Here is a 25,825-nt window from a genome sequence, read left to right on the forward strand (position 1 = left end):
TGTTGCTGTGACTTTTTGTTGAAAAGCCTTTACAGAATTGTTGTGTAACTTGCGGTATTTTCAGGCATTTCTGGAGAGATGTCACTCCTTGGACTGTAAAGTGTTTCAGGTGCAATGGCAGATCCCATCCGCTGGGCCCGATACCGCTGGCGGCGACTGATATCAACGGAGGGCACAGAATGCAGCAGCAACTGTTCAAGTAGCAAGTGCTGTCAGTCATCAAAAACTACTGGCAAACATAGGATAGTGATACCCTGTTTGGGACATTTTAAAGAAGAGTATGAAAAAGTATCAAAACTGTACATGAACAACAAAATACAGACTACTAGGTATACTTTATTGAATTTTTTACCACGGAATTTATTTGAACAATTTCACAGGTAAGGAACTCCTTTTTGATTGTGGTAATTCTTCTGAAGCTGAATCCTTCTATTCAAATATTTATATGTGTTACTGTGTATTAAAAAATTATTCCCCTTGCCGACCTATCACTTCTGAAAAGATCCATGTTACGTGGCCAAAGTTTCTTGAGTATCATCATTGTTGAGCTTATCCTTTTCTCCTTAGCTTATGTACTTTTCATTTACTCTGTTCTTTGGACTAATGAACTGTTCTTTGCTCTTGGAGCACTGCCACACACCAATTGGCAGTAGGATTTTCGGCTTATTTCCTGCAAATGTCTTCTTCCCCTTCCCTCATGGCCTTCTCTCTTGCCAATTTTTTTTCATCTTCCTTCTGCTTGGAGAACTGCTTATCTGTCAAGCTACATAGGGAGGTTACAGGATGGCTTCCTTTTTAACACATCGTCTTCCCTAAGAGATGATAAAATTAAGTTTAAAGGACCTGGAAATTTGAGAGTGCAAATTCACCAGTGCCTCACTCTAGAAAACATGTGCCTGGACAGTTCTGAAAATACAGGAGAATTCTTGGCTTCTGCATCACCTGATCGTGTATGTTAAGGAACTCTGTTGCTAAGTAATCTATTGTCTGGAAAGTGAAAACAGAGTTATGAATAGTTATTCCTTAAATTGCGGGTGAAGAAAAGATAAATCGCTGATAATTTAAGTGTCTGTATAGCATGGAGTGAGGAAATAAGGGTCATTGTCTGCTAGCACAGCTAAATCCTGTGTTTTCTCTTTGTTTCAGAGTTGCCAATTTGTATTTCCTATTTCTAGTTGTTCTAAATTGGGTCCCTCTGGTTGAAGCTTTCCAAAAAGAAATTACAATGCTGCCTCTGTTAGGGGTTTTGACAGTTATTGCAGTGAAGGATGGTCTAGAAGATTACTCAAGGTACAAAATGGATAAACAGATAAACAACTTAGTAACCAAAGTATATAGCAGGTAAGAGACAACAGTCTTTGTGGTTTATCATTATTATTTGATCCTGACTATCATGTGAAAAAGTTAGTGATAACTCCTTTGGCTGCCTTCTCGATACTTACAGAAGCATAAAATAATGTAATTTGGAAAAGGTCTCTGAAAGTCATGTAGTCTTAACCCTTTGCTCAAGGCAGGTCTATTAAAATCAGTTCACTAAGGGACTGGTTGGGATTCGATCACCAGTTTTGTTAAATGGTTATCAAATTAGTGTGAAATCTGCAAAATCAAATTTTGCTTTGAGGCAGATGGGTTCATACATGTGTCTGTACTGTACTAACCAAGGTACTTTGACTAGTTAAACATTGTTGTACATAGTGTTTGTTTTGAAAGGTGTATTTTTACTTCCGCTAAAATGGCTTCATGGAGATTGAAAGGCTGCTGTTGGGGAAGATGAATCAGGGAAACCTTATAAATATGATTGTTTAGCAAAAGATTCTGAAAATATGAAGCCTATAATAGAAATGGAAGCTTACTTTGAGTTGTAGGATACCAAGTCTTAGTTACTATAGAACCTGAAAACAAAAGCCTAGCTAGCTAAAGGAGAATCCCTTTTGGTTGAACAATACCTTTCTGCCAGCTAAGGAACCAAAGGTCAATGTAGCAAAACAGAAAAGTCTAAAGAGTAGTTTTTAGAGTTTAAAATATAACATAGTATGGTAATGTAGTAGTTCTTATAGACTATATGTAGATTCTATAGGATTTTGTGTCTTGTGTTGGTTGGTCACTGTAAATTAGAATATTCATCACAAAAGGAGATATAATGCATTGTAAGAAGGACATCGCTCTCTATTCCTCGCTCTCTTACTTCAACCTCTCTATTCCCAGCTCTTACTTCTACTGCTCTATTCCTGGCTCTTACTTCTACCTTTCTATTCCTAGCTCTCTTGCTCTCTTACCTCTTCCCCCTGCTCTCTGACCCCCTCCACCTTGCTCCCTCGCTCCATTCTCTCTTAACTCTTACCCCCTTGCTCTTCCTCTTGCTCTCTCTGGGACTTTCCTTCAGCCGAGGCTGGTGGCTGAAGGCAAGGCCCTTTTTACCGACGACCCATGCAATAAAACCACGTATTCTGGAATATCTCAGGTCAGCAGAATTCCTTCTCCCTGCCATCTGCGGATGTTCCTACAGGCTGCTAGTTTATGGCTCATTAATGGCATCATGTTGTACCCAAAGTCTGATACCATTTCCCCAAACAGAGCAAGGTAGTTTTCTACTTGAGTGCATCACACGGTTCTGTACCAGTATTAGTGTCTGTGTTCCACCGTGCTGGACTGCAGTGTTACACACTGTGGGTGCAAGTCAGGCAGGGAGTCTGCTAGTGTCCAGTCTGCTAGGCGGTTATTATCTTGAATAATAAAAAAACAAGAATGCAAACTGATCATATTTTAAATTAACCATCAAAAAACTTCTCTAAGTATATATCAGTGCTACCCACATAATGATTTCTCTTTTATATCTGTCATAAAAGGGTATTCCAAGATGTAAAATACAAAGATAAAGGTAGTATAGTGAATGGTTGGGATTTTTTTTTTTTTTTTTTTTCTTTCTTACTTGCTCTGTTTCCATGTGGGAAAACAAGTATTTTGAGAAGTGTCACTTCTGATGTGTTGTAGTAGCCATCACAAATAGCATCTGCCAGTTTTTCTCACTTTCAGCTTGTGCATTTTGTAAAAAATCACTGTTTTTCTATGTATTCCAGGAAAGAGAAGAAATACATAGATGAGTGCTGGAAAAATGTCAATGTTGGGGACTTCGTCCGGCTTTCACGTAATGAAATCATTCCTGCTGACATGGTGCTGTTATATTCTAGTGACCCTGATGGGATCTGTTATATTGAAACTGCAGGGCTTGATGGAGAAACCAATCTAAAGCAGAGACAGGTGGTGAGAGGATATTCAGAGCAGGTGAGAATTGTGCTTTTCTAGTGGTGTAAGAAAGCTGACATGACAGGTGCTGGACTAAAAAAACCCCAAACGACTCAGCCCTCTCGACTGCCTATGTCGTGGCAGCTCAGCAATCCCCATCTGAAAATCAAGGTACTAGGTAATACAGTTCTAATTTCGTTGCTTGAGTGGTTTTGGAGCAAATCTTTGGTTGTTCACATAACCCAGAGAGAGACAGATCTATTTCAAGCAATGAAAAACTGTGAAATTAACAATTCAGTGAACCTCAAGTAGTTACTTATGGTGCATAACATGTCATGGGTGAGAAATTGGAGGTTTTTAGAAAGGGACCTTTGTGCTATATAAAGACCTAGAGCGAAGAGCAGATAGTACCTTTTTCACTGTTTCTTCACATTGCAAACACTTTGTTACTCCCATGCAATACTTTAATATTATACCTAGCAGCCAAAATGCTGGAGGCTGGCACAAAAAAGACAAAATTAAAAGATTAAAGAGTCCTGACATTTCTGTAGTCTTCAGTCCTGCTGCTGAAACACCATGCTTGAAACAACAACAGGGAGCTTCAGTATTATCCATAACAGCAGACTGTTCAGTCCTCTGGAGATAAAATTACCAGAACTGCCTCTGAATTTACAGCAGTGGTGTAGAAGTGAGGAGGAGTTGTCTCTAAGTGCCATTACTTAGTGGGTATGATAATACCAAAGGCATGATATGCTATCCATGAGCAAAGCTGTTTCTTATCCCCTAACAGTCACATGCTTACTTTAATTTTTACTTCTGCTTTTATTTTTATTTCTTGATTTAATGTTAGAACAGCAAGGCAGGAAGGACTGTTTGGTCCTTTTGTATGTACATATTATTACACAAAGAAAAATTCCAATGGTTCTTCAGGCTTGCAGCATACTGAGGTGGCCCAGTTCTCATATGAGCTCCTGCTACCAAGTTCTGATTTGAGTCCCACTCAAGAAAGAGACTGATTTCATTATTTTCTGAAAACTTGTACCAAAGTTCTAGGAACAGTCATACTGTCCAAAAACAGTGTCAATTCCTGCGCAATTAAAGACAGATCATTTTTGTCATCAAATAGGAAAAAAATATTACAGTTATTGCAGTCTTCTTGCCAAGATTGCTGAGTTTCTGAATGTACAGCCATGGTCTGTTTCACAGACCCCGAGTGCACCTCCAGCTGAGCATCAGCCTGGGAATTTGTCCTTATAAACTCAAGCTGAGTAAAACTGGCAGTGCCGTGTAAGGGGTTGACTGCCTGATCTCTCCCACTTCTTAACCTCAGGAGAAAAGGAATAACACCAAATTGAAGAACATATGAAAACAAGAACTACAGAGTCTTCTATTCTATTCTGTTTCCAAGGTTATTGTATCTTGCTTCTTTGTGACTGACCAAATGGAAACACAGTGAAAAAGTTCATTAATGTGGCACCTGTTCATGCACTTCTCAAGCAAGAGGCAGGAGCTGAAACTCTGAATAGTGATTTTTTAATTATTTTTTCAATGCTTAAGTGACAACAGGATAGAAATTGGGAAAGTAACTCAAGGCTTCTTAAATAGCAGTGGGTAATGAAGCATAGAACACAGTGTCTCCAACCATCCTGGCATTCAAAGAGAAATACACAAAACAGATGAGGACCGACTTCCTGAGGATGATGAGCTATTTTATGAACAATCTGACATTGCTCTGCTGCTTTCAAGATATTCAAATGTTACTTCCTCTTAGGAAGGGTTTAATCTCCTTTTCCTTCCACCCCTCATGTGGTCAGCTGAACCACTTATAGGTTCACAGGGGTGGGGAAGCTAATATGCCATTAGCACTAAAACACTGTGAACAGTATTTCCTACTAGATCATAAGAGATAGCAAAGAACTGCACCAGTTGGTTCCTTCTCAGCCGGCATGGTTGGTGACTGAATCCAGTCCTGGCTGCAGCATCCTCAAAGCTAGTGTAAAGTGCTGTTCTTTTCTTCCAGGAAGCCTCAGCAAAGCTGATCAAAGGCATTCCTAGCTCTCCTCTTCCACCTTAGCCGTACACCCACTCCATTCCCATGCTCTGTTATCAAATGGTGTATGTGTCAGGAATATAGCACAGCCAAAGCGAGCAGGCTTGGCCTTGGGAATCTGCATCTCCCCATTTCAGTGTCTGATGCAGGCCTTATCATTCCCAACTCCCTTACTCAGTTTCCATCTTTACTGTCTCCCGTCTTTAGGGACCTTTACACAAAATCCAAGTAATTCTGCCAAAATTTAACTCTTCTCTTTTGTGCCAGGTAACATAGGAAAACTTCTCAAGAAATAACATATAAAGGCTTCTACTGTCAGTATTTGCTTTGCCAAAATCACAATTGTAATGAAAAAAAAAAAAAAGAAAATAAAAATATAATCCAGGAAGATCTCAGTGTCCAAATCAAGATACCTGCTTTTGGACATAGTTTTTATAACTTCTGTTTTATGCTGGCAGAATGTAGACAGCTGTGTTCACTACAGATTACACACAGAGTTTCAGTGCTTGCTGTTTCAAGATATATTACAAGACGCTCCACCAGTAACACAGATTTAGATGTTTCCAGACAGTCGAAGAATTGACTGGTTTGCCTATTTCACTTTGAGAGTAGTTCTTATTTGGGTAATCACTGTACAGTGCAAAATTCTTGAAAAGCGTCAATCAAGTATTCTGTCTAACATTTTACAGAAGTGTTGTACCTCCTGTGCAAATCAGCATGAGAAGGGTTGGGAGAGAAAGGTCTTTCACAGTTAACTAAATTTGCAAAGAGACTGAATGTATCTGTATGTCCAAGGCTGTGTTCATCCTGACTTTGGGTTAATACAGTGCAACACACCAATACAGCAAAACATAGCAAAAAGAGTGTTTTAATCAAGCCAACGAAGTACTTGTTAACAATATGATGTCTTCTGAGCTTCAACTTCTACTTTCAGGATTGTCTTTTAAACTCACAGTTGCTATTCTGCCAATGTAGAGTCATCCAGTTGATAGTGTACAGCCTTCTCAGAGACCCGTAATTATGCAGAAGATATATTTAGTAACACCTGTGAATTAGAGATTTATGCTTGGGAGTTTGAAACCTTAAATTGGTCATTAGTGTTTTTTTTTAAAAGTTTAGAGCAAATGACTTTCCAAAGAGTTAGTGGCAGATACTCAGCTTGGAAATGACTCAGTTATACCAGAGGCAAGCCTGTGTTACACTGGAGACTAGAAGCATACTCGTATGCCATAAATTGAAATTAAATCGCAATAGCAGGTAATTCCAAAGATAAGACCTTTTGGCTTTTCTCTTAATTCTTGTCATGTTTCATTCTTATTAATGCAGGAGATTTGTTTCAGCTGACTTTTCAATAAGGAGCTCATGCACTCTCTGTTGCAACATGTACTTCTGGTTTTTCATAACAGCCCTTTCTTTGGTACTTATAAGTCTCCATCATCATTGCTAACTTCTACCTGCTTGCTTTGTGTTAGCACAGAAACCATCCTGCTCATGGTATTGGAAAAAAAGTCTGCCAGAAATTCTGCTTGCAGAGAAGACAGTGTCTCTTTTTCATTTTTTCATGTAATGAAAAAAATCTATGGGAAATCTCTGCCTTTCAGATGTTTTTACTGCTTTTGCGTTCTTTTTCTTCCTACTCATCCTTCCACCCATTTTTTTTCCTCTCCGGTGTTCTCAAAATATCAGCAATTCAAGTGATACTTGCCAGTGTTTAATATGTACTAGGAAGTGTGTAAGTCTGATTTATACTGGATAAGAGACCATCAACACCACCAGCAACCTACAGTTTAGAGGCTAAATTGTTAGATAGTAGGGCCTGAACCTCCAAATTTATGATGTTTTTAAGTTCTATCACATTTTGTCTGAGTTCTCTGGGGTTTTTTCCTTCCCATGGATTTAGGTGTCTGAAATTGATCCAGAAGAATATTCCAGTAGAATAGAGTGTGAAAGTCCTAACAATGACCTCAGTCGTTTCCGAGGCTTTGTGTAAGTAGGCTTGGTGGCTCTTTAAACTATTGTCATTTGCTTTGGCGTTCTTACTAATTTTCAGAGATCTTGTAATGTCTGCTTTAAGAAATAACAAAATGGATAGAGGTCAGTTTGCATCACTGCTTTTCTAAGTGCAGCACAGCAGACAGAGCTCCAGAAGGGTTTTCTGAGCAGCAGATGGGGCACTGATGTTATTTATTTTGTATCAAATATTTTCAGCATCTTGTTTCAGGCTGTTTTGCAAGTGTGTATTTTATACTTGAAATAGCTGTTTTAAATCTGCTCTTCATGATATATGGTATCTACAGAACTTGGGTCTGGACCATGGCCTGACTGGGCAAGCTGCGTTGCTTAGAATTGGAAATGGGAAGGACTGGCTTCCTTTCCTACTCTGATTTGTTTTGTGTAACCTCCAGTCAGTTGATCCAACTCCTTTGGACCAGTGTGCCTATCTGTGTCTTTTCTTCAGGCTGGGTTTGTGTCAGGGGTTTTCTTCATGGTTAGGGTCGGAAGGCACCTTAAGGGTCTAGATGATCTTTAAGGTCCCTTCCAACCCCAGCCATTCTATGATTCTTTGATTCTCACAGGTTCATGACTTTCTATAAAAAAATAAGAAAACAAAATACTGTTTTATGGGGTGACCTATTTTCAGGTTTTGAGCGTTAGAATATTCTGTCTATATTCTTCCTTTTGCACACTGATACATTAGATATTTGAGAATGAAAATAAATATATATAAATCTAAGTGTCTGATATAAATCTTAGTGTCTGAGGAAGCACCTTGACAAGGAGTGGACCTAGCTGCACTGAAAGTATACCACAAGAGTGATGGTGCTAACAAGTATATTTAGGATGAGATTTTATATTTTTTTCAAATATCTTCTGATGCTGATAATCCAAATAGGGTAGGGTTTCAGATTTCCAGTATTTACCTTGGATCTCTTTTCACTAGTGTTGCCTACTTTGTCATGTGCCAGATACACATGCTAGGCTTTTAAAGGCGCAAAAAACAATTGTAATGCAGTGCCCACATGCTCAGACATTCAAGGATGATCTGCTTTCATGTTACTCCATTCATTTGAAAAGTCCAATCAGAGATGACAGGATGGCAGTCAGTGACTTGCAGCTTCTTTGGGAAATCTCTTCCTGTATGGTTTTGGTAATTGTTGGAGTCCTACAGCTGACATGATGTGCTTTTTCTTGCAGTGAGCATTCAAACATGGATCGAGTGGGTCTCAGCAAGGAAAACTTACTGCTCCGAGGATGCGCAGTAAGAAACACAGAAGCTGTGGTAGGCATAGTGGTGTATGCAGGTTAGTGAACTGCCCTGGCTTTCACAAACTGCCTTGCAAACAAGATAGTTCTGTGCCCTAAGAAACAATATTGTGCAAAGGGGAATTGAGAGAGTAAAAGCCTGAATCCAGCAGAAGGCAGTCGTAGCTAGGACTGTTAAGAATGCATATCTGGGTTAAGTTTCTTTCTGTTTTAACAGTAAAAAACTGATACACCTGATTATTCCTGGAAGGGAGGATCTGTTGTGTGTGAACAGGTCCTCATCCTCAACTTAGTTAGTTGCAGTGGTAAACTGAAATTTTGAAATGAGCATGGAAATGCGTGACTTGCTTAGGACTTTTTTCTTAACCAAAACTAAAGCTAGTGTTGTTCTTCTAGTTCTGTTCTACAATTTGTAGAAAGGACAGAGGTTTTGACACTAATCAATATGATGTATCCGGCCAGATAGTTGTAACACAGGTGTAGGATTTTATAGAAAATGTTAGAAATAGTATGGAAGGGTCGAGAATGATGTTGTTTCTATAGGAGAAAATATTAGTGACAGTTAATGTAAGCTAATAAAAGTATACATGACAGATTTTGATTTAACTTGTTCAGTTTTCTTTAAGACAGAATTCATATACTGTAGGAGAATCTAGTTTGCTCATATTTATAATGGCTGTTCAAACATCAGTTAATAGAAATATTTTGTTTCTCAGAGCTTTAGAAATACAAAGCACTTGCAGTTGTGATACCTGTTATTAGAGAATTTCAACATTCCTTTTGGTTGCAGGTCATGAAACCAAAGCTATGCTGAATAACAGTGGCCCTCATTACAAGCGCAGTAAAATGGAAAGAAAAGTGAACTCTGATATTCTTTGGTGTGTACTGCTTCTACTTTTGATGTGTTTAACTGGTGCAATAGGTAAGTGAGAATCAATCAGATTCCTGCTGTTTTCCTCTCTTAGCCTACAATGATTAGTGTTTTATTTTGGGGCTAATAGGTTTTGTCAGCCTTCCTCCATATGTAATTCCCTGAAAGTTGCAAGTGCTTTCAAGTCCATGTTGTCATGTTTGATCTGGAGTATAGTTAAAATGTGAGGTTTTGGGTCTGGAGCCTGTTTCTCCATTTGATTTATTTTTTTTCTCACTGACTGTTCTGCAAAACTCCTACTTCCTCTTAGGATTTTGCAGGTAACATGAGACTCATGTACACATTGAGGTTAGAGATCTAGTATGACTAGAGTTGTGCTGACTTGATATTTTAGGAGTTGATTAAATGATTAGCTTGAGTAAATCCATACAGACTAACTTTTCTGACAGATCATGAAGGTGTTTAATATATGTTCAAAATATGTTTAATCAAACTTCAGATTACACTTTAAAATTGTGAGATGGTGTGGTCACTGGTAGAATAAAACCTGGACAAGCAACGATAACAAAATTAATTGCCAGAGACTTTTTTGGAGGGAAAAAGTTTTTGTGAAGTGTAGCCAGTATTTTTTATTTCTGAGACATGCTCAATAGATGCTGTTGATAGAATGCATGTAAGGTGTTTATTCTTGTATGTGTTGATACTTGGAACTCCTGTTGGGGAAAAATAAAACCCGAGATAAAATTGTAGTTTAAAAGCTTAGTAAGAACTGCAGAGTATAACAGGTAACACAATAACCCTGAGCTGTGATACACTTTATATGAAACTGACTTTATCCTGTTCTTGTTTTCAAGGTCATGGAATTTGGTTAAGCACATATTCAGAAGTACCTTTTTTTAACATCCCCAGGCCAGATGGGAAATCGAGTCATCCAATATTAGCAGGCTTCTATATGTTCTGGACAATGATAATTTTGTTCCAGGTAACTGGTCTGCTTTGCACATGGGTCATATTCTGATCTCGTTTGTACCCTTGAAGTAACTCTTTGGCTTCTGTAGAGCTACTTCATGTTTGTAACTGGCTTTGGTTTCATTTAATCCCTGTGTTTTATTTTGGTAGGTCTTGATCCCTGTTTCTCTCTATGTTTCAATTGAAATTGTCAAATTGGGACAAATTTATTTAATACAGAATGACATTGATTTTTACCATGAGAAAACAGACTCAACTATTCAGTGTCAAGCACTAAATATTACTGAAGACCTTGGCCAGATTCAGTATATTTTCTCTGACAAGACTGGAACCCTCACTGAAAATAAGATGGTTTTTCGGAGATGCAGCATTGCAGGACAGGAGTACTGCCATGAGGGAAATGGTAAGACACTAAACCTTTGTTCACCTGGATCATTTTTCCAACATATTTGATACCATGAACTAAATATCCTTTACTTTTTATGGAAGAAGTCATGCCTACTCTGTTTAGTTTCTCTCCATGGAATATTCAGAACCCAGAACACTGGAAAATTGTCCATCTAGTCTTTCCTCTCTTTTTTTTTTTTTCTTTTTTTCTCCTTCTAGAGTGCCTATGCTTACCTAGCATTTTAAGGTTTAAACATCCTGTTGACCATCCTAGCAGTGTACAGCCTTTACATAGTATATGTTAAGACTCCACTTTGACATAGTTCTGTTCTTGAGGATATAGTAACCCAAATTAAATACATGCTTAACATTATTATTTAACAGTAATTTTAAGGTACAAGTCAATCAGTTGTGTGTCCTTGTGTGTGTTAATGCTGCAAATGTAAGTACCTTCATTGAAAACGACTGTTGTATTGTTAATCTTACACAGCTGCTTATTATTAGCCAGAAAGTCAAGAGGCAGTGTTAATGAATAGCTGCTGTCTTATTATCTAAAAGTGTAGGATCTTTCAAAATGTATTTCATGAGAGCCAGCTTCAAGTCTTCTGGGAGCTGGGAGAAGATACAGCTCCAGGCACAAGAGAAAACTTGGCAGTGATATGAATTATTTAATTAGCCATTTTATTAATTATATAAAACCACAAAGTATTTATTACAGTTACCATGTAAATGTACTAGTGCCTGCAGACATTTGCTGGTGGACAGTGCAAATGTTCCATGAGATCAAAGGTGAGGTGCTAATGATGGGTGGACATGTGAGGCACAGCTGTGTAGTAAACCCTCTTTGTGGTTTTGATGAGTTTGCTGCCAGACAGAACAACTCACAACTACAGGCAAAAGGCACACCCTGCTGGCCACAGGAATGAATCAGTTCAGCCCTTCTTTTGTTGTGTCACAGGACCATATTTTATAGATAAATTTTACAGCAATTTCTGCACATGTCTTGGAAGTGTTATGATGAGGGTTCCCAGATGCTTTGGCTTTGCATAATGGTACTGGAAAGGATGATAACAGCAAAATGAGAAAAAATGTTTGTAAGTTTTGAACATGATGAATGGACAACTTCAGTGAAAATCACATTATATTTTCAGAGCATTTCCTAAAGCAAGGAAAACTTTCAGAAAAGAAACCAGAGTAGGGTGAGTGGTGCAGCTGTGGCTGATTTAGGTCTCAGTGTGCCAGGGAAAATATGCCTCCACATGCTTCTGCTAGTAGTTCAGTCAAAGTTATCTTCCAAAATTATTAGTGCGATTACTGCCTCCTGTGCCCTGTCTTTTCCCTGGACGATAAACACGTGTTTCTTCCTAACAAATTAGAAATTATATGAGCCCTGAAAATCAGTTTGAAAAACATTGGAAGTCGTGTTTTATAGCCCTGGTTTGTATTTGTTTGGATGCATAGAGCTGCTGTTTGCAAGGCTCCTGCTACATATGGTAAGAGTTGCAGTGCAACACAGTGCAGTCTTTTGCATAGAAACTGCCAAATCTGAACATGTATTTCTGTGTTTATATCTGTATTTCTTAGGGTGAAGGGGCACCTGTGATTCAGTATAATCCTCCATAGAGATGCCCCCAGGCAGAGTTCTGAATAAAGTGACGTGTGCTTCTTGGACCTTGGCAGTAGAGCCACGTGGTGTTGTAAGAGATGCCACATGTTACTTCAGACAGAGCGTGCAGCTTCTCAATAGCCTGGAAGCAGAGCAGAATAGGCATGTGTTGTCCAAACCTGCCTCTACAAACACATACTAAGTGTTTGTAGAGTATCCATACAATGTATGTAATACATACAGTGGTGCTGCTTTCCAATAAAAGGTATCAGTGCCTCACGTGGGATTTTATATTTTGTAATTGTGGAGAGCCACAGTCTGTTATGTTCCCACTTGCCTGTTTTTGAAAAGAGCTGTGTTACTAATTTCATGTTGATATCAGGAAGATGGCCTGCCAAGGAAGATGGAAGCTCTGGTCTCTCTGTTTCCTTGGACTCATCAGAATAGCATGATGGGGGACGGGATTCTTTAATTTGTGTTGCAGAAAGAGGAGACAGTAGAAAATACAGGACTCACAAATGACGTGATAAACCAACCTATGTTGGTTTTTTGGTAGGATTCTATTGTTTGTATTAAGACTTCAGTGAAATAAATAGGCAATGCACAGCTCTCAGAACAGTGTTTCCATGCTGTCTGTGGATTTTAGGCACTGAAGTGCTAGTGTATGCTCATGGAATGCTGTTTTCACAGTGAGAGGTAAAATTTGAAAGCTGAAGGGTACATAGCTCCAGTGCTTTCCCAAGATTTCAACTTCTGGCATGTGGTCAAACACTCTCAGAACTCCGGTGCAAGCACTTGGATATGTTCTTAATCAAGCACATGATAGCATAGGAGTGTTTCCATTTGCTACAGAGGTTCTTTGCACCATTGATTTGTGGAGAGGGGCAGAACTGCATTTACATCTCTGGCACAAAGGTGTAACACATGTCCAGGCAAAGTTTATTGAAATTTGCTTTTCAATTAAAAACTCAGAAAATGTGTCTTTTTGAGAGGGGCTGTCCAATACTGAAACAGTAAACACAGTTTGAGTAAATTCCTACTAGGAGCTGTATTTATCAAACCCCTGATATACAATCCTAATCCATCATGACATAATGGCTAGAAAACTCATCAGGAAGTCTGGTCCCATTTTTCTTGCCTAAAGCAGAATTGTTGCTATTATTGTTTATGAAATTCTTTGTTTTATTTCTTCAGGACCTCCAGTGAAGTTCTATTCACTGATTTCTCAGGCATTTCATTCTAATGTGTCCCATCGTCTCTGACGAGGTTTTGTTGATACCTAGCCTCAGTCCATCTTGCCACAATATGAAGCCATTGTGTCTTCTGATAGCCACAGTGTTCACAGAAAACAGGTTATTTCCTATCTCTGTGCAATTTCCCTTCACTTGAACATGAATTTGAATCCCATCAATGTTCCTTTCAGAGGTGATGTAACTTTAGCTTATTTTATTGTATCTGTGTGTTTCATGTTATGTAGAACTCTGATCATTCTTGTTCCCTCTTCTGGATTCAATCCAGTAGAATGCTGCTCAAACAGGAAGATAGTGTGGTGGCTTGTTACAGGTTTAATTTTTCATAAATGATGGATTCATCTTAACTGTATAACTAATTCCTTACTTTAGGTGGTATTTTGGACATATTTCTTTTTGCTCATGGAACAATAATTTTGTTTCCCTTTCCTTAGCAAAGAGGTTGGAATCCTATCAAGAGATGGATTTAGAGGATGAGGATTCAACTGATTGTCAGTGTGGTTCTTCAATCCCTACATCAAAATGTCAGGGGCACAACTGCCGAGCTGAGTGTGAACCTTTGAACAGAAAGTCTTTGAATCATTCTGGTAGTTACTCTGCATTCAAAAGGCAAGATGAAGCAGGTGATATTCCCCACTCAGGAGACATGGCTTTCAGCAGTCCCATTGTAAGTAGAAGCTGTTGGGTTTGATGCTAAATTTCAGAATTAACTCGGGACGTTATCTCTTTTTACTCCCATTTGATCAGACTGGTTGTCATTTAAGAAATCCTTTTTCTCTTCCACCAAAATCAGAGGTCTCACGATGGCTTGATTGCATGCGGGTTACAACTGACATTGCAGAAACATATTGTGTATACTTTGACTCTTGCTGCTCTGCATCCATGATCATTTCAGATGAAATTACCAACTTAATAACAGTATGTTCTTTTATTTTAAGAGGTTTCTAGCGTTTTCTTTTGTTTTAATAGGACATATATATATGGCCAATACTTATTTGAAGTTACGAGATGAAAAAGCTCTGCTTCTGTACCTGAAGGTGTCTAAATACCATTCATCCTACTTAATCTCTGTTGAAGTGTCTAAGGCTATGAACTAGACCTTTAGCGTTTACCTCTTTGGGCAGGAAGTTTGCTATTTTCAATGGACTATCACAAGGCAGTGAAGATGTCAGTGTTCCTCTGTTTCCTAATACAACCAGCTCAGCACAGGAGGGAAGTTTTATTATCTTCTATACTTCGATCATCTGTAAATGATTTAACCTGCAGAGACTAAGTTTATAACCTGATGGACAGTTTTTTTTGTTTCATAATAGGAAACAGATGTTGTACCAGACACACAGCTGCGGCAGAAGTTCAGTCAAATTTCTTTTCATTCCTATCAACAATCAGAAGAAGCTAGCAGCAAGTTATCTTTGGAGACAATGTATATCACTGACTTCTTTCTTGCTCTGGCAATCTGTAATACTGTTGTAGTTTCAGGCCCCCATCAGCCACGTCAGAAGGTAAGAAGGATTTGCTTTTGGCTGTTTGGCCATATTTGCAAGTAGCATATCTCCTTTTGGTTCAGTTACAAAAAGAAAAATACAATTAACTGACATTTTTAAAATTATCCTTTTCACCTCTGCTGGTTTGTCCTATTAGAAGGAAGGGAATTACTGTAAAACCATGTAGTGCAATGAGTCAGTGAATAAAATAATGCTGTTAAATTTGCTTCAGTCTTTTTGATTCTGTGACCAGATGTAACTTCTACAAGACAAATTTGGAGATTAAATTGCAGTTGTAATTATTTCCATATTCTGGTTTTTTAGATATGGGTATAACTTCCTGTAAGAATACATTGACACTCAGGTTACCTTCACAAATAGGTTATTGTTGGCTGAAAAATAAGAATAATCACTGAAGATTCACAGAATACTGAAACTGAGAATGCTCTTACCTGTTCCCTGACTATTCAAATAGAGATTCAGCAGATGTATATAGATAGAGATATATAGATGTTTATTAGTCTGAAGAAAAATTGCTTTGCAGTATGGCATAAAGTTGGCATATGTGGCATATGTCTCACCATAAATTAACAGTGTATTTGCTAGGCTGCCCTGGTTTAGTAGTTTGGAGTGACCTCTTGTTGTTTTTAGTGCACACAAGATAACTTTTTTTAAAAAACAATACTACTTTTTTCTAAAACCTTTTGGTTTTTTTTTCATAACCCCATTTTTTGCCACTTTTGACTGTGTTGCAGGATAATTCCCAAGTTCAGCTTTGATTTCTTTCCCTCATTACCTGGTGATTTACATTCATTGACTTTGTTTATGGAAAAAAAAAATTAGTGACGTGCAGAACTAGATTTTGGTGTCTGTCTAGGTAGTAAGCCTAGCTGGAGACATTCACAAAACATATCCTGTGAGGTATGAAGTACCCCCTATGTATAAATAAGCCTGGTATTTTAGTGTGCTTCCAAGCATTCCCAGAAAGTGTAGTAGGCAGCCTAGACATCCATGTGTGGATGAGGCAGATGAGTTCATAGTCAATAGTTACCTATTCCTTAAATGGGATGGAAAAAAATACACAGGTGACAGTCTTGGTTTTTTGAGAGTAGTATGTCTGAATAAGTTGCCAGCAGGCTAGGAGATCTCCAGGTCACTAGTAGGTACATTAGGAGGAGCAATATGGAAGGAGGTTTCTGAGTTCATGATTGAATAACAGGAAAGAACTCAAGGCAATAGGAGATTTCAGTGTTGCCATAGGAAGAGGCAGTGAAAGGATGTTCCTTGTATGTGTTTCCATGATGTTGAATGGAGACACATTGCAACTTGCTGGAACTGTGGAGGAACTGAACCACAGTTTCTTGCCACTTGTTGCTTTTCAGTGGCCAAAGAGAACATGCTTCCTGATAACTCATCCTTACGTCATCACCAGCAGTGAGAAAGGAATGTCAGCTTTGTATACCTTACTTTTGTAAGCTGTTACCTCCCTAGCTGTTCTGAGTAATAGGAAGGCAATTATTTTATAACACTGATCACAGGGGAACTGTCTTAATTTAGAACACTAAAAACTGTTGATGAGGTACTGTATGTTTAGAAGTTCTTGTAGCTAGTTAGTGTGAGGGGGTTGGTTTATTCTTCACAAGTATTTTGCTAATTCAGAACAAGAATTAAAGCGTTCAGTTCAATTTGCCACAACTTCTAAAAGTTACAGTGTTGTACTAACTCTCTTCATTACTGAAAGTTCTGAAAAGAAGTCTTGCATGGAGTCATGAATTAAACTTGAAAGTCATCCAATTTTCAGATCTGAAGTACTTTCACAGCTTATAGAGGCTGTTTACTGAAATGGATTCATGTTTACTTGAGCTGGCCATCTTTAATACAAGCAGTCAAACCCATGATAAATTTTAAAATGCATCTTTCATTATAAAACATACATGCTTTGTAAGGTGTCCTTACTTAATATAATAAAACAGGAAGAATTTAACATAAATACTTTTTCTATTCTGTTCCAGATGAGACTCTCTTCGCCGAGTAGGATGCCTATTAAACCACTTGAGGAAATCAGGCAAATGTTCCAGAGGTTTTCAGTCTGGAGACTAAGTTCTTCCCCACTTCCAAGTGTAAAGGAGGCATCATCTGAAAGCCCCAATAATTTCGTGAAAAAACTGTCTCTTTTTAGAATGAAACTGGCTTCACCTACTTTGGATGGAGCTGCTCACAGGGTTTCTGAGCCTCACAATACTGACAGCCCAGAAAATTCTCAGGTGCCTGGAGAACTACATCTAGTGGATGTAGCTGCTGGTGGTGAGCCCAACCAGGCTGTGTCATCTATTGAATTGTCTCCCATACCAAAACTATGTTACGAAGCTGAGAGTCCAGACGAAGCTGCCTTGGTTCATGCTGCTAGGGCTTATAAATGTGTTTTACAGTCTAGGACTCCAGATCAAGTAACTGTGGACTTTGCAGGTCTGGGGTCTTTAAAGTTTCAGCTTTTGCATATCCTGCCTTTTGATTCACTGCGGAAAAGGATGTCAGTGGTGGTTCGGCATCCAGTCTCCAACAAAGTGGTGGTGTACACAAAAGGTGCAGACTCAGTCATGATGGATTTGTTAAGAACTGCATCTGAAGGTATCTATAGAACTTGTAATTCTTTGCTTGCCCTTATCATTGTTATATGATAAGTTTTAACATTTTTCTACTTAAAGAATGTATTTAGACCTTCAAATTTTTCTGCTAAATTTAGCCTAAACATGCCTGTTTAATTTGCTTTCTCATCTTTTTGTTTGATAGTACATACTAATAATTCTGAAATTGAAGAGAACATTAAAGAAAGAACCCAGCAGCATTTGGATGACTATGCCAGAAGAGGACTGCGGACTCTGTGTATTGCTAAAAAGGTGTTTCTTTTATTATATATTTTGAAGAATATTTGCAGTCTGTGACAAGCCTCGGTGGTTCTGCCAATGGAGCAAACATCACTTCTCCTAAACAGATTCTTCTATTGCTACATTTTGTTTATCCTGATGTTCTGTAAGAAGGAATTTGTAAGAAATCCCAGATCAATTCCTGACATCTGTTAGAGTGCAATTGTCAGTTTAGGATGCCAAAGATCTTAGCATTGTAATTTTAAAATAGGGATTGTCAAATAGCCAGATTTTTCTTTAGGAGTCATTAGCAGGTCTCCTGGTATGAATCTTACCCTGGGTGGAATTCCAGGCACGGAAAGCGGATTAAGTGACACCTGCTTTACTGGGTTTCACAAACAGTTTGCAGTGGTACAAGCTGCGGATGCACAACTGAAGTGATGTTTTGAGATTCCATTTTAAATTCAAAGCTGCTCGGAAGTAAAATTCCATAGGGATTGAAGCGGGTGAGAAGCCTCTTTACAAAGCTTTATGCAAAGTGAAAGCACAGGCTGTGTAGCTGTACAGCCATAGGGCTGTACCCAGCTGTGCAGTGCTTCTGTGGCAGTGTCAGGTGAGCAGCAGTAGTGAGAGTGAGCTGTGCCCATTGTCCTGCCTGCCTTCCATCTCAGTGGAAATCTGTCAGGCAGCCCCAGGAACCTGCAGGGTGCCAATGAGTATCCTGGCAAAGTAAAGTAACACTCTGAACATTGTACTAAATCCATGGACATTCTGGAGCACGTAAGCAATGTGCTGCCAGGGGATGCACTTGTAAGTTCAGGATGTGGACAGCAGAAGTAACCACGAGAACACTTTTGGTGCACTGTTGAAAATGCACTATGGATACATGCCATATGTTTTCCCTCCCTGTGTAGGTGATGAGTGATGCAGAGTATGCAGAGTGGTTAAATCATCGTTTTTTAGCAGAAACCAGCATTGACAATAGGGAGGACCTGCTGCTTGAATCTGCCATGAGGCTTGAGACCAAACTAACTTTGCTTGGTAGGTAGAAAATACTGTAACTTCCAGGAAAATGCCCATGATGTTCATAATTGGAATTTGCTTGCAGAGAGCTGTGCTAATCTCAGTCTGTGTAACACATAGCTTTCTACAGATTTAGAATTTATCATCACTCCTGAATTTTCATACATCTCACTGGTGAGTTGGTATCAATTGTAAAGCACACTGAAGACAGATGGTGCTCTCCTGTTGTTTGTAAAAATCTACTGGGTTTTTTTTGTTTGTTTGGGGTTTTTGGGGGGTTTTTTTTGTTTGTTTTTTATTGTTATTATTGGGTATTTTTCTGTCTTCACTAAAGTTTTTAAATGTCATTATAACAGGCACATGAAATGATAGTAACGAGTCACAGGCCTGCTTGTGCAAATATTCAGAGATACCCCACTTCTGGGCATATTTTCTCAGTGTTCCATTCATGGCTCAGCAGGTGTACTTGTGCTGTTCGCCTGTAATAACATGGAGAAAAGAAGTCAGCCATGCTTCTGTAGGAACCATTCCTCTGAAGGTCATTCACCTGTGCAGAAGTGAAACAAAAAATGTTTGCTGTAGGTGTGTGAAAGGTAAACTGCAGGCAGTCTGGGATAATTATTTTAGAGAACTGTCCAGCAAATAACATTTGGAAAACAAAGTGCAAAGATCTGACTATGGTGGTAAAGGCAGCTCATGCTAGAAGCTGAAGAGTGACAGATCCTATTGTGTAAAGGGTGCTCCTTCCCTCATTTTGTGTCACATCTGCTTAGTGCAAATGCCATAAACCTTGATACTAAAGGAATTCTGGCATTACTGGCTTTGGTTTCTAGAGAGAAGCCAGAGCAGTGCTGCAAACTGATTCTTTTTTAAGGATATACAGACACTCTTTACCACTAAAGCAAACAGAGAGAAGTCAAGCTGCTTTGGAGACCTGCTGTCTTGCAGGCTCATGTGTCTGGTGTGACAATAAGCAGTGTGGGTTGGCCCTAACATTAAATGGAAGTGAAAATAAGGAGGTTGAATGACTTCATGCTGCCAAGGTGCTTGCTTTCAGGAATTTCCAAGCATGTCATGATAGCATGTCTGTTTTGGGATGTGGGTGCAGACAGAGAACCAGCTTGTCCTGTCACTCTTGGAGCATTTTGGTTTTGGAAATACAGCAGCACTAATCTTTCTGCTTGTCTAAATTGAGGTGCCACTGGCATTGAAGATCGCCTGCAGGAGGGGGTTCCAGACATAATACAGGCGTTACGGAAAGCTGGAATAAAAATATGGATGTTGACAGGTGACAAGAGAGAGACAGCTGTCAACATTGCCTATGCTTGTAAACTGCTGGAACCAGAGGATAGAATCTTCACTCTTAAATCACAGAGTAGGGTGAGTAGAGGAGCAGATTTTTTTCTCTGCTGAAAAACCTCAGTAAGGCTATTCCACAGGATAGCAGAGAAAAGCAAATGTTTTTTGCTTGGGAAACCAATGAACATTTGCTTTTCTGTATTGTTCTTCCTTGTGGGTAAAATATTAAATCCTTTCTATGTATGTAACATCTGCTTCTTTTTATACAGTCCCTACTTTATGATTAATTATTTTAATTGAATAGACTTCTTAATTTCTCTCTGTTCTAAGCTAAGGAGTTGACATGACCAGATTTTGAGGATTGTTCTAAGACATTTAATTATTTTTTTTTCTCTGCTTATATGTATCTTAAGAAATGCAATTTGTATATGCCATAAAGATAGTGTGGCCAGAAGTAACTGTGGGGAAAATAAAATGAAAAAAGAAAGTAACTTTAGTCCAGTTGTGTTTGAGGTAAGCTTGGAGTTTGATTTGTGCCAACACTTGTCCTTTTACTCTGCTGGGAAATTAGTGTCTTACTGGACACTAACTTTCTACTTACTTCTCACTTCATGAGAACGAAGAACTATAGCAGAAGTGCTCTTCCTCCCTCTAACTGGGCTTAAAATGAAAACCAGGATTTGATACCATTGCATTTCAAGGTAAAATTATGAGAAGATTTAAGAAGATGTATTTTCTTCTGTGTTACACGTGCTTTACATGTATTGATACCACAGACTTTTTGAGCATTTTATGTTGATTCTGATAAGGTAAGATATTCCACGAGGCCAGTTCTTCAATAATTCGTGGCAGCTCACCTGTAATGTGATATGAAGTGCACTTTTGGCTTTGCATGCCAGACAAAAGAAACACAGACAGCAACAACTTTTCTATCAAAGCTGCATTTATATTATAGAATCTTTAATGGTTTCTTTTCTTGCTAGTCCTGCTAGTTCTGGCTTGCTTAGGTTTTTATCTCGTCTCCTAATGCAATACCCAAACAAATCTGCCTAAGCAAAGTTTATCACAGACACTTTTATTAACAGTCTGCATCCTCTGTGATTTTAAAGGGGTATTCAGCCTCATGTCTGAGCCTTTCAAGATAAATACTATATGAGGACAGCATTTGACTTTTTCCCCATATGCATTTTTTTGAAATTGAAAAAGGAGGGAGAGTAGAAACAGTATTTCATAAGATGCCTTTCTCTTGTCTTTTAGGATGCCTGTGCCTTGGTAATGAGTAAAATTTTAGAAGCCATCCAGAAGAATGCTTCTGTCAAAAAAAAAACCAGTGAGAAACTTGGAAATGTCTCTGCGAGTCCCTCCACCCAAACTCGAGGGTTCAGTGCAGGCCTGGTTATTGATGGAAGGACTTTGGAACATGTCCTTCATGACAGCCTACAGAATATTTTCTTGGAACTCACAGAAAAATGTCGGGCTGTAGTCTGTTGCCAAGCCACACCACTGCAGAAGAGTGTCCTTGTCAAACTGGTGCGAAGTAAGCTCAAGGCAATGACATTAGCTGTAGGTGAGTCTTGTGGTTATCCTCCTTTCTCTGAAAAGAAGTAGAAGCCAGTTTCTTCTCTTGTATATTAATATCTGTCACAAAATTTATTTTGTGAGCAAGATAATCCTTTGAATTGTACTTGTCTCTGACATAAGATGATGTTTGTCTTAATGAAGTAGCAAATTTAGTCCATAAACTTATCTCAGTATAAAGCAGTAAGAACAGCATCAGTCATACCATGTTATGTAACATGCAAAGCAGCAAGTGAGAGCGTTTTTCTTTCCATCACAACCCCCCAAAATAAGGAGGCAGAGGATTTAAAGCACCCATATTTTCTGGTGCAGCATGCCAGCTAAATTCTGACAAAAGGAACAGCTGTTACCTATTTGGAGGACGTGGCTCAGTTCAGTTGGGCTTCCCACTTACTTATCCTTTTTTCCTTAGGGTTTTTCAGTGTTGGCCATAAAAATGTATTTCTCTGAACTCTCTGGTGTTTGATATTTGTCTTTTCCTGCCACTTCCATAGCAATGTGATAGCCAGCAAAGCTAGTTTTGTTTTTTCCTCTTTTCTCTGTAGGTGATGGTGCCAATGATGTCAGTATGATCCAGGTGGCTGACATCGGTGTGGGAATATCTGGCCAGGAAGGCATGCAGGTAGTGTATCCAAAGACAGCTGAAAATGATGTAAGGTTCCATTTTAAATCAGTTCAGAGTGTACTCTGGAGACCCAGTAGCTCCACAGTCCATTCCCTTACATGGGCAAGATTTTGCAGCCTGAGCCTCACACCCAGGCCTCAGCATTCCACCAGGAGCAATTAGAAGCTAAATGCTGCAGGTCAAGCTCCAAACAGCAGTTTGCTGCCTGTCAGTGAGCTCCATATTACTCATGTCATACAGGGAAATGAACAGCCTGTCAGTGTCAGTGATTTCCGTGCACTTGTGTATTAATAATGATGACAGCCATATTCCTGCTTGTGCTGTGTTGAGCTGAGCTCTGTGTGTTAGTTATAAAGTCTTGTATGGAAGAGGATATCTGAGTGAGGATAACCTGGCAAGCACTACGTATAAAAAATTATAAAATAAGGATATCCAACAATGGGTAAGTTGCTTGGCTGGCAGTATCTGAAGCTTATCTTTAGCAGTTGGGTTATAGCATATCCTTCTCTTTGTATGTGTTGCAGGCTGTGATGGCAAGTGACTTTGCAATCTCTCAGTTTAGGCACCTCAGGAAGCTGCTGCTTGTCCATGGTCACTGGTGTTATACCAGACTTACCAATATGGTGCTATACTACTTCTACAAGAATGTGGTATGTAGCAGTCCCATTCTGGGGAGATCACAGTTTATGTATTTTTGAACACTGAAAGGTTTAGTGAGGCTTTATTTTCTTTTCTCTTCCTATTGTGAATGGTCTCAAAAAGCATGTGTCAAACAATTCAGTTTCCCATTTGCCTGCAGAGACCAGAGGCTCTTATTTCTTGGACTAAGTTTCCCACTCAAAGCCCTTGTTTGATTTGATTAAACAGTTGGTGATGAGCATTACTAATATGGTGGCAGCATGACTGTTTTCAGTAAGTCATGTCTGATTTTGAAATGTTTCCACACATTACTTTAACCAGACCTAAAACCTGCCAGTCTTTTTCTTGTTTTTAAAGCATTTGTCAATGGCTAAAATTTCATCGTGTCGTCTTTGGCTTTTCAGACCTACGTGAACCTCCTGTTTTGGTACCAGTTTTTCTGTGGATTTTCAGGCACATCAATGACTGACTACTGGATCTTGATTCTTTTCAATCTCCTTTTTACATCGGTGCCACCCATCATTTATGGTGTCTTGGATAAAGATGTATCTGCAGAGATACTCATGGAACTCCCGCAGCTTTACACAATGAGCCAGAAATCTGTGGTAGGTTACAGAGTGCTTGGCCTGAAGCAAATGAAAATGGTCAGCATTTGAACCATTTCTGTCTTTCTTTTCTGTTTCATCTCAGACAAACATAGTTTTAAATTACTCCCTCTGTCAGGAAGTATCTAGGCCTGTGCAATATGTGCATAAATAAAAACCTGTTTTTCAAAAGACTTTTTAGGTTCTTTTCAGTCATAGACCCAATCTTATCAGCCATTTGGATGATGAAAGAAATTAAGAACTTCAGGTAAAGCAGTGTACTAGATCAACATTGTTACCAGCACGTTTATTTCATTCATTGAGTCAGCTGTCAACATGCTTCCTCAAACTGGGATTTGTTGAGCAAGATAAAGGCACTCTATATTTTGTCTTTGTCATATAAGGGTCTCAACTGCCAAAGAACCAGTGTAGATTAATTTCAAATAATCCTCAAAGAACTTCTGTCAGTCAGGGTGCTTTTCACCTTACAGGTATGTTCTGAAATTTGCCTTCCCACCTGAAAACACTGTACATCATACCTGGTCTATTCTTAAAATCTGTCCAAACATTTAGCACAGAAACCTGAAGGGAGTGAGGGAGTAGGTTCTAAATCAAAATTGGATAAATCAGTGGGGATTTTCCTGGTTTCTGCTTTGCTTAGCATGAATTCTAGCATCATTTAAACTTTATATGTCAAAAAAAATTAATAATTAAAATAATATCTTTATTTTAACATTTGAAGGCGGTGGCATACTGAGCCTGAGACAGAATAGGTACTAATGGTCCAGAGAGAGGAAACATTGACTGTATGAGTCACCTAAAACTCAACATTTTCTATCAGATCCTGCAATATAATTAGAAGGCATTTCTTTACCAAGAGCATGGTGATACGCTGGAGCAGACTTCTTAGAGATGTGGTGAATGCCCAGAGTCTGTCATTGTTAAGGAGGCATTTGGGCAATGCCCTTAATAACAGGCTTGAACTTCTGATCAGACCTGAAGTGGTCAGGCAGTTGGACCAGATAATCCCTTCCCACTGAAATGTTTTATTCTGTTTTATTCTACTCTATTCTAACAAATGATTTAAAAAAAAAAAAAAAAAAAAAAAAAAAAGCACTAAAACATGTTGTGTACTAGTGTTGTCTCATTCATTATCACGTGGCAGAAGTTTAGGTCCAGTCTAGAAGGTAGAGAAGGTTATACAGTGAATGGACAATTTGTTTTGCTTGTTTGTGGACTTCTACATTTGTTTTTAAATACCTTTAAATATTTTGTGTTCCTTGGTTTACAGGTTTTTTTGAAAAACAAAGTACTCTTTTGGTACCAATCCAAACTTCTGTAGATTGGCTTGAGCAGGTCTGTGCTTTGTCAGTCAGAGCATTTTGATTAAGTAAATGTTGCAAAGCCTCATGACTCGTTTTGATCTTCAGGAGATGTACAATACAGTGATCTGTGCTGAGATGAAGGTTTTGAAGCAACATAATCAGAATTACTGCATTACATAAATTTTTTTTTTTCTTCCCCTTTTAATTCCCTTATCTTCTGTTAGTGTTGTCTTTTCTCCATCCCATCATTCCTTGCTCTGTGGTTGAAGTTGTTACCATTTCTTTTCTTCCATGGAAGCACACAGAAATAATTACTTGGAATTAAATACAGTATGGAGAAAGAGAAATGCTTTAAAAGATGCAATATCACAATATTGCATTGTGGCATCACAAGTGTACAGCTTTGTATAAACTGTAAAAAATAATAGAATAGTAAATGGGATTCATCTTCAGTAGTTTAAAGCACTTTCCTGAAAGGCAAATAAGTTTCCCACATCACCTCCAGACAGCAGTTCAGTTCTTGAAAGGGCTGAACAGTTCTTTGGAAAAACCCATCTCTCCCCTAATCATAGATGGCATCCTGGATGATTGGACTTCTCACTTATCCGTCTCACTTCAGTGCCTTAAAGAATGGATTATAGCTGAGCCAGAGCATAGGCAGCTATAGTTGCCTGGGTGGTTGATCTGTCATAGCAGTTTGCTGCTACTGAGGGAGGAAGTCTTATTTCCTTTCTCCCTTCTTTTCTTCCTGTTCCCTCTTCATC

General features: G+C 38.7%; 1 protein-coding gene across 3 annotated transcripts in view; it reads left to right on the forward strand.

Annotated features, from left to right (window-relative positions):
- Positions 1–25,825, forward strand: part of ATP10D (ATPase phospholipid transporting 10D (putative)) — a 53,586-nt gene that overhangs the window by 19,627 nt on the left and 8,134 nt on the right. The window contains exons 5-22 of one of the 3 annotated variants that reach the window (XM_066185697.1): positions 65–380; positions 1,147–1,341; positions 3,078–3,282; positions 7,194–7,279; positions 8,489–8,595; positions 9,348–9,479; positions 10,283–10,410; positions 10,548–10,800; positions 14,075–14,307; positions 14,954–15,142; positions 17,137–17,752; positions 17,915–18,021; positions 18,903–19,029; positions 20,207–20,391; positions 21,568–21,877; positions 22,434–22,510; positions 23,071–23,163; positions 23,557–23,757. In XM_066185697.1, coding sequence (XP_066041794.1) covers positions 115–380; positions 1,147–1,341; positions 3,078–3,282; positions 7,194–7,279; positions 8,489–8,595; positions 9,348–9,479; positions 10,283–10,410; positions 10,548–10,800; positions 14,075–14,307; positions 14,954–15,142; positions 17,137–17,752; positions 17,915–18,021; positions 18,903–19,029; positions 20,207–20,391; positions 21,568–21,877; positions 22,434–22,510; positions 23,071–23,163; positions 23,557–23,757 — 3,510 coding nt within the window. In that variant the 5' untranslated portion in view covers positions 65–114. Of the gene's footprint in view, positions 1–64; positions 381–1,099; positions 1,342–3,077; positions 3,283–7,193; positions 7,280–8,488; positions 8,596–9,347; positions 9,480–10,282; positions 10,411–10,547; positions 10,801–14,074; positions 14,308–14,953; positions 15,143–17,136; positions 17,753–17,914; positions 18,022–18,902; positions 19,030–20,206; positions 20,392–21,567; positions 21,878–22,433; positions 22,511–23,037; positions 23,164–23,556; positions 23,758–25,825 lie in introns of those variants that run through there. The other 2 variants (XM_066185698.1, XM_066185700.1) reach the window with 2 other exon arrangements.

This window comes from Chamaea fasciata, unplaced genomic scaffold (genome assembly GCF_029207755.1).
Source record: "Chamaea fasciata isolate MVZ Bird 193981 ecotype frontalis unplaced genomic scaffold, bChaFas1.0.hap1 SCAF_6, whole genome shotgun sequence".
Classification (NCBI taxonomy): domain Eukaryota; kingdom Metazoa; phylum Chordata; class Aves; order Passeriformes; family Sylviidae; genus Chamaea; species Chamaea fasciata.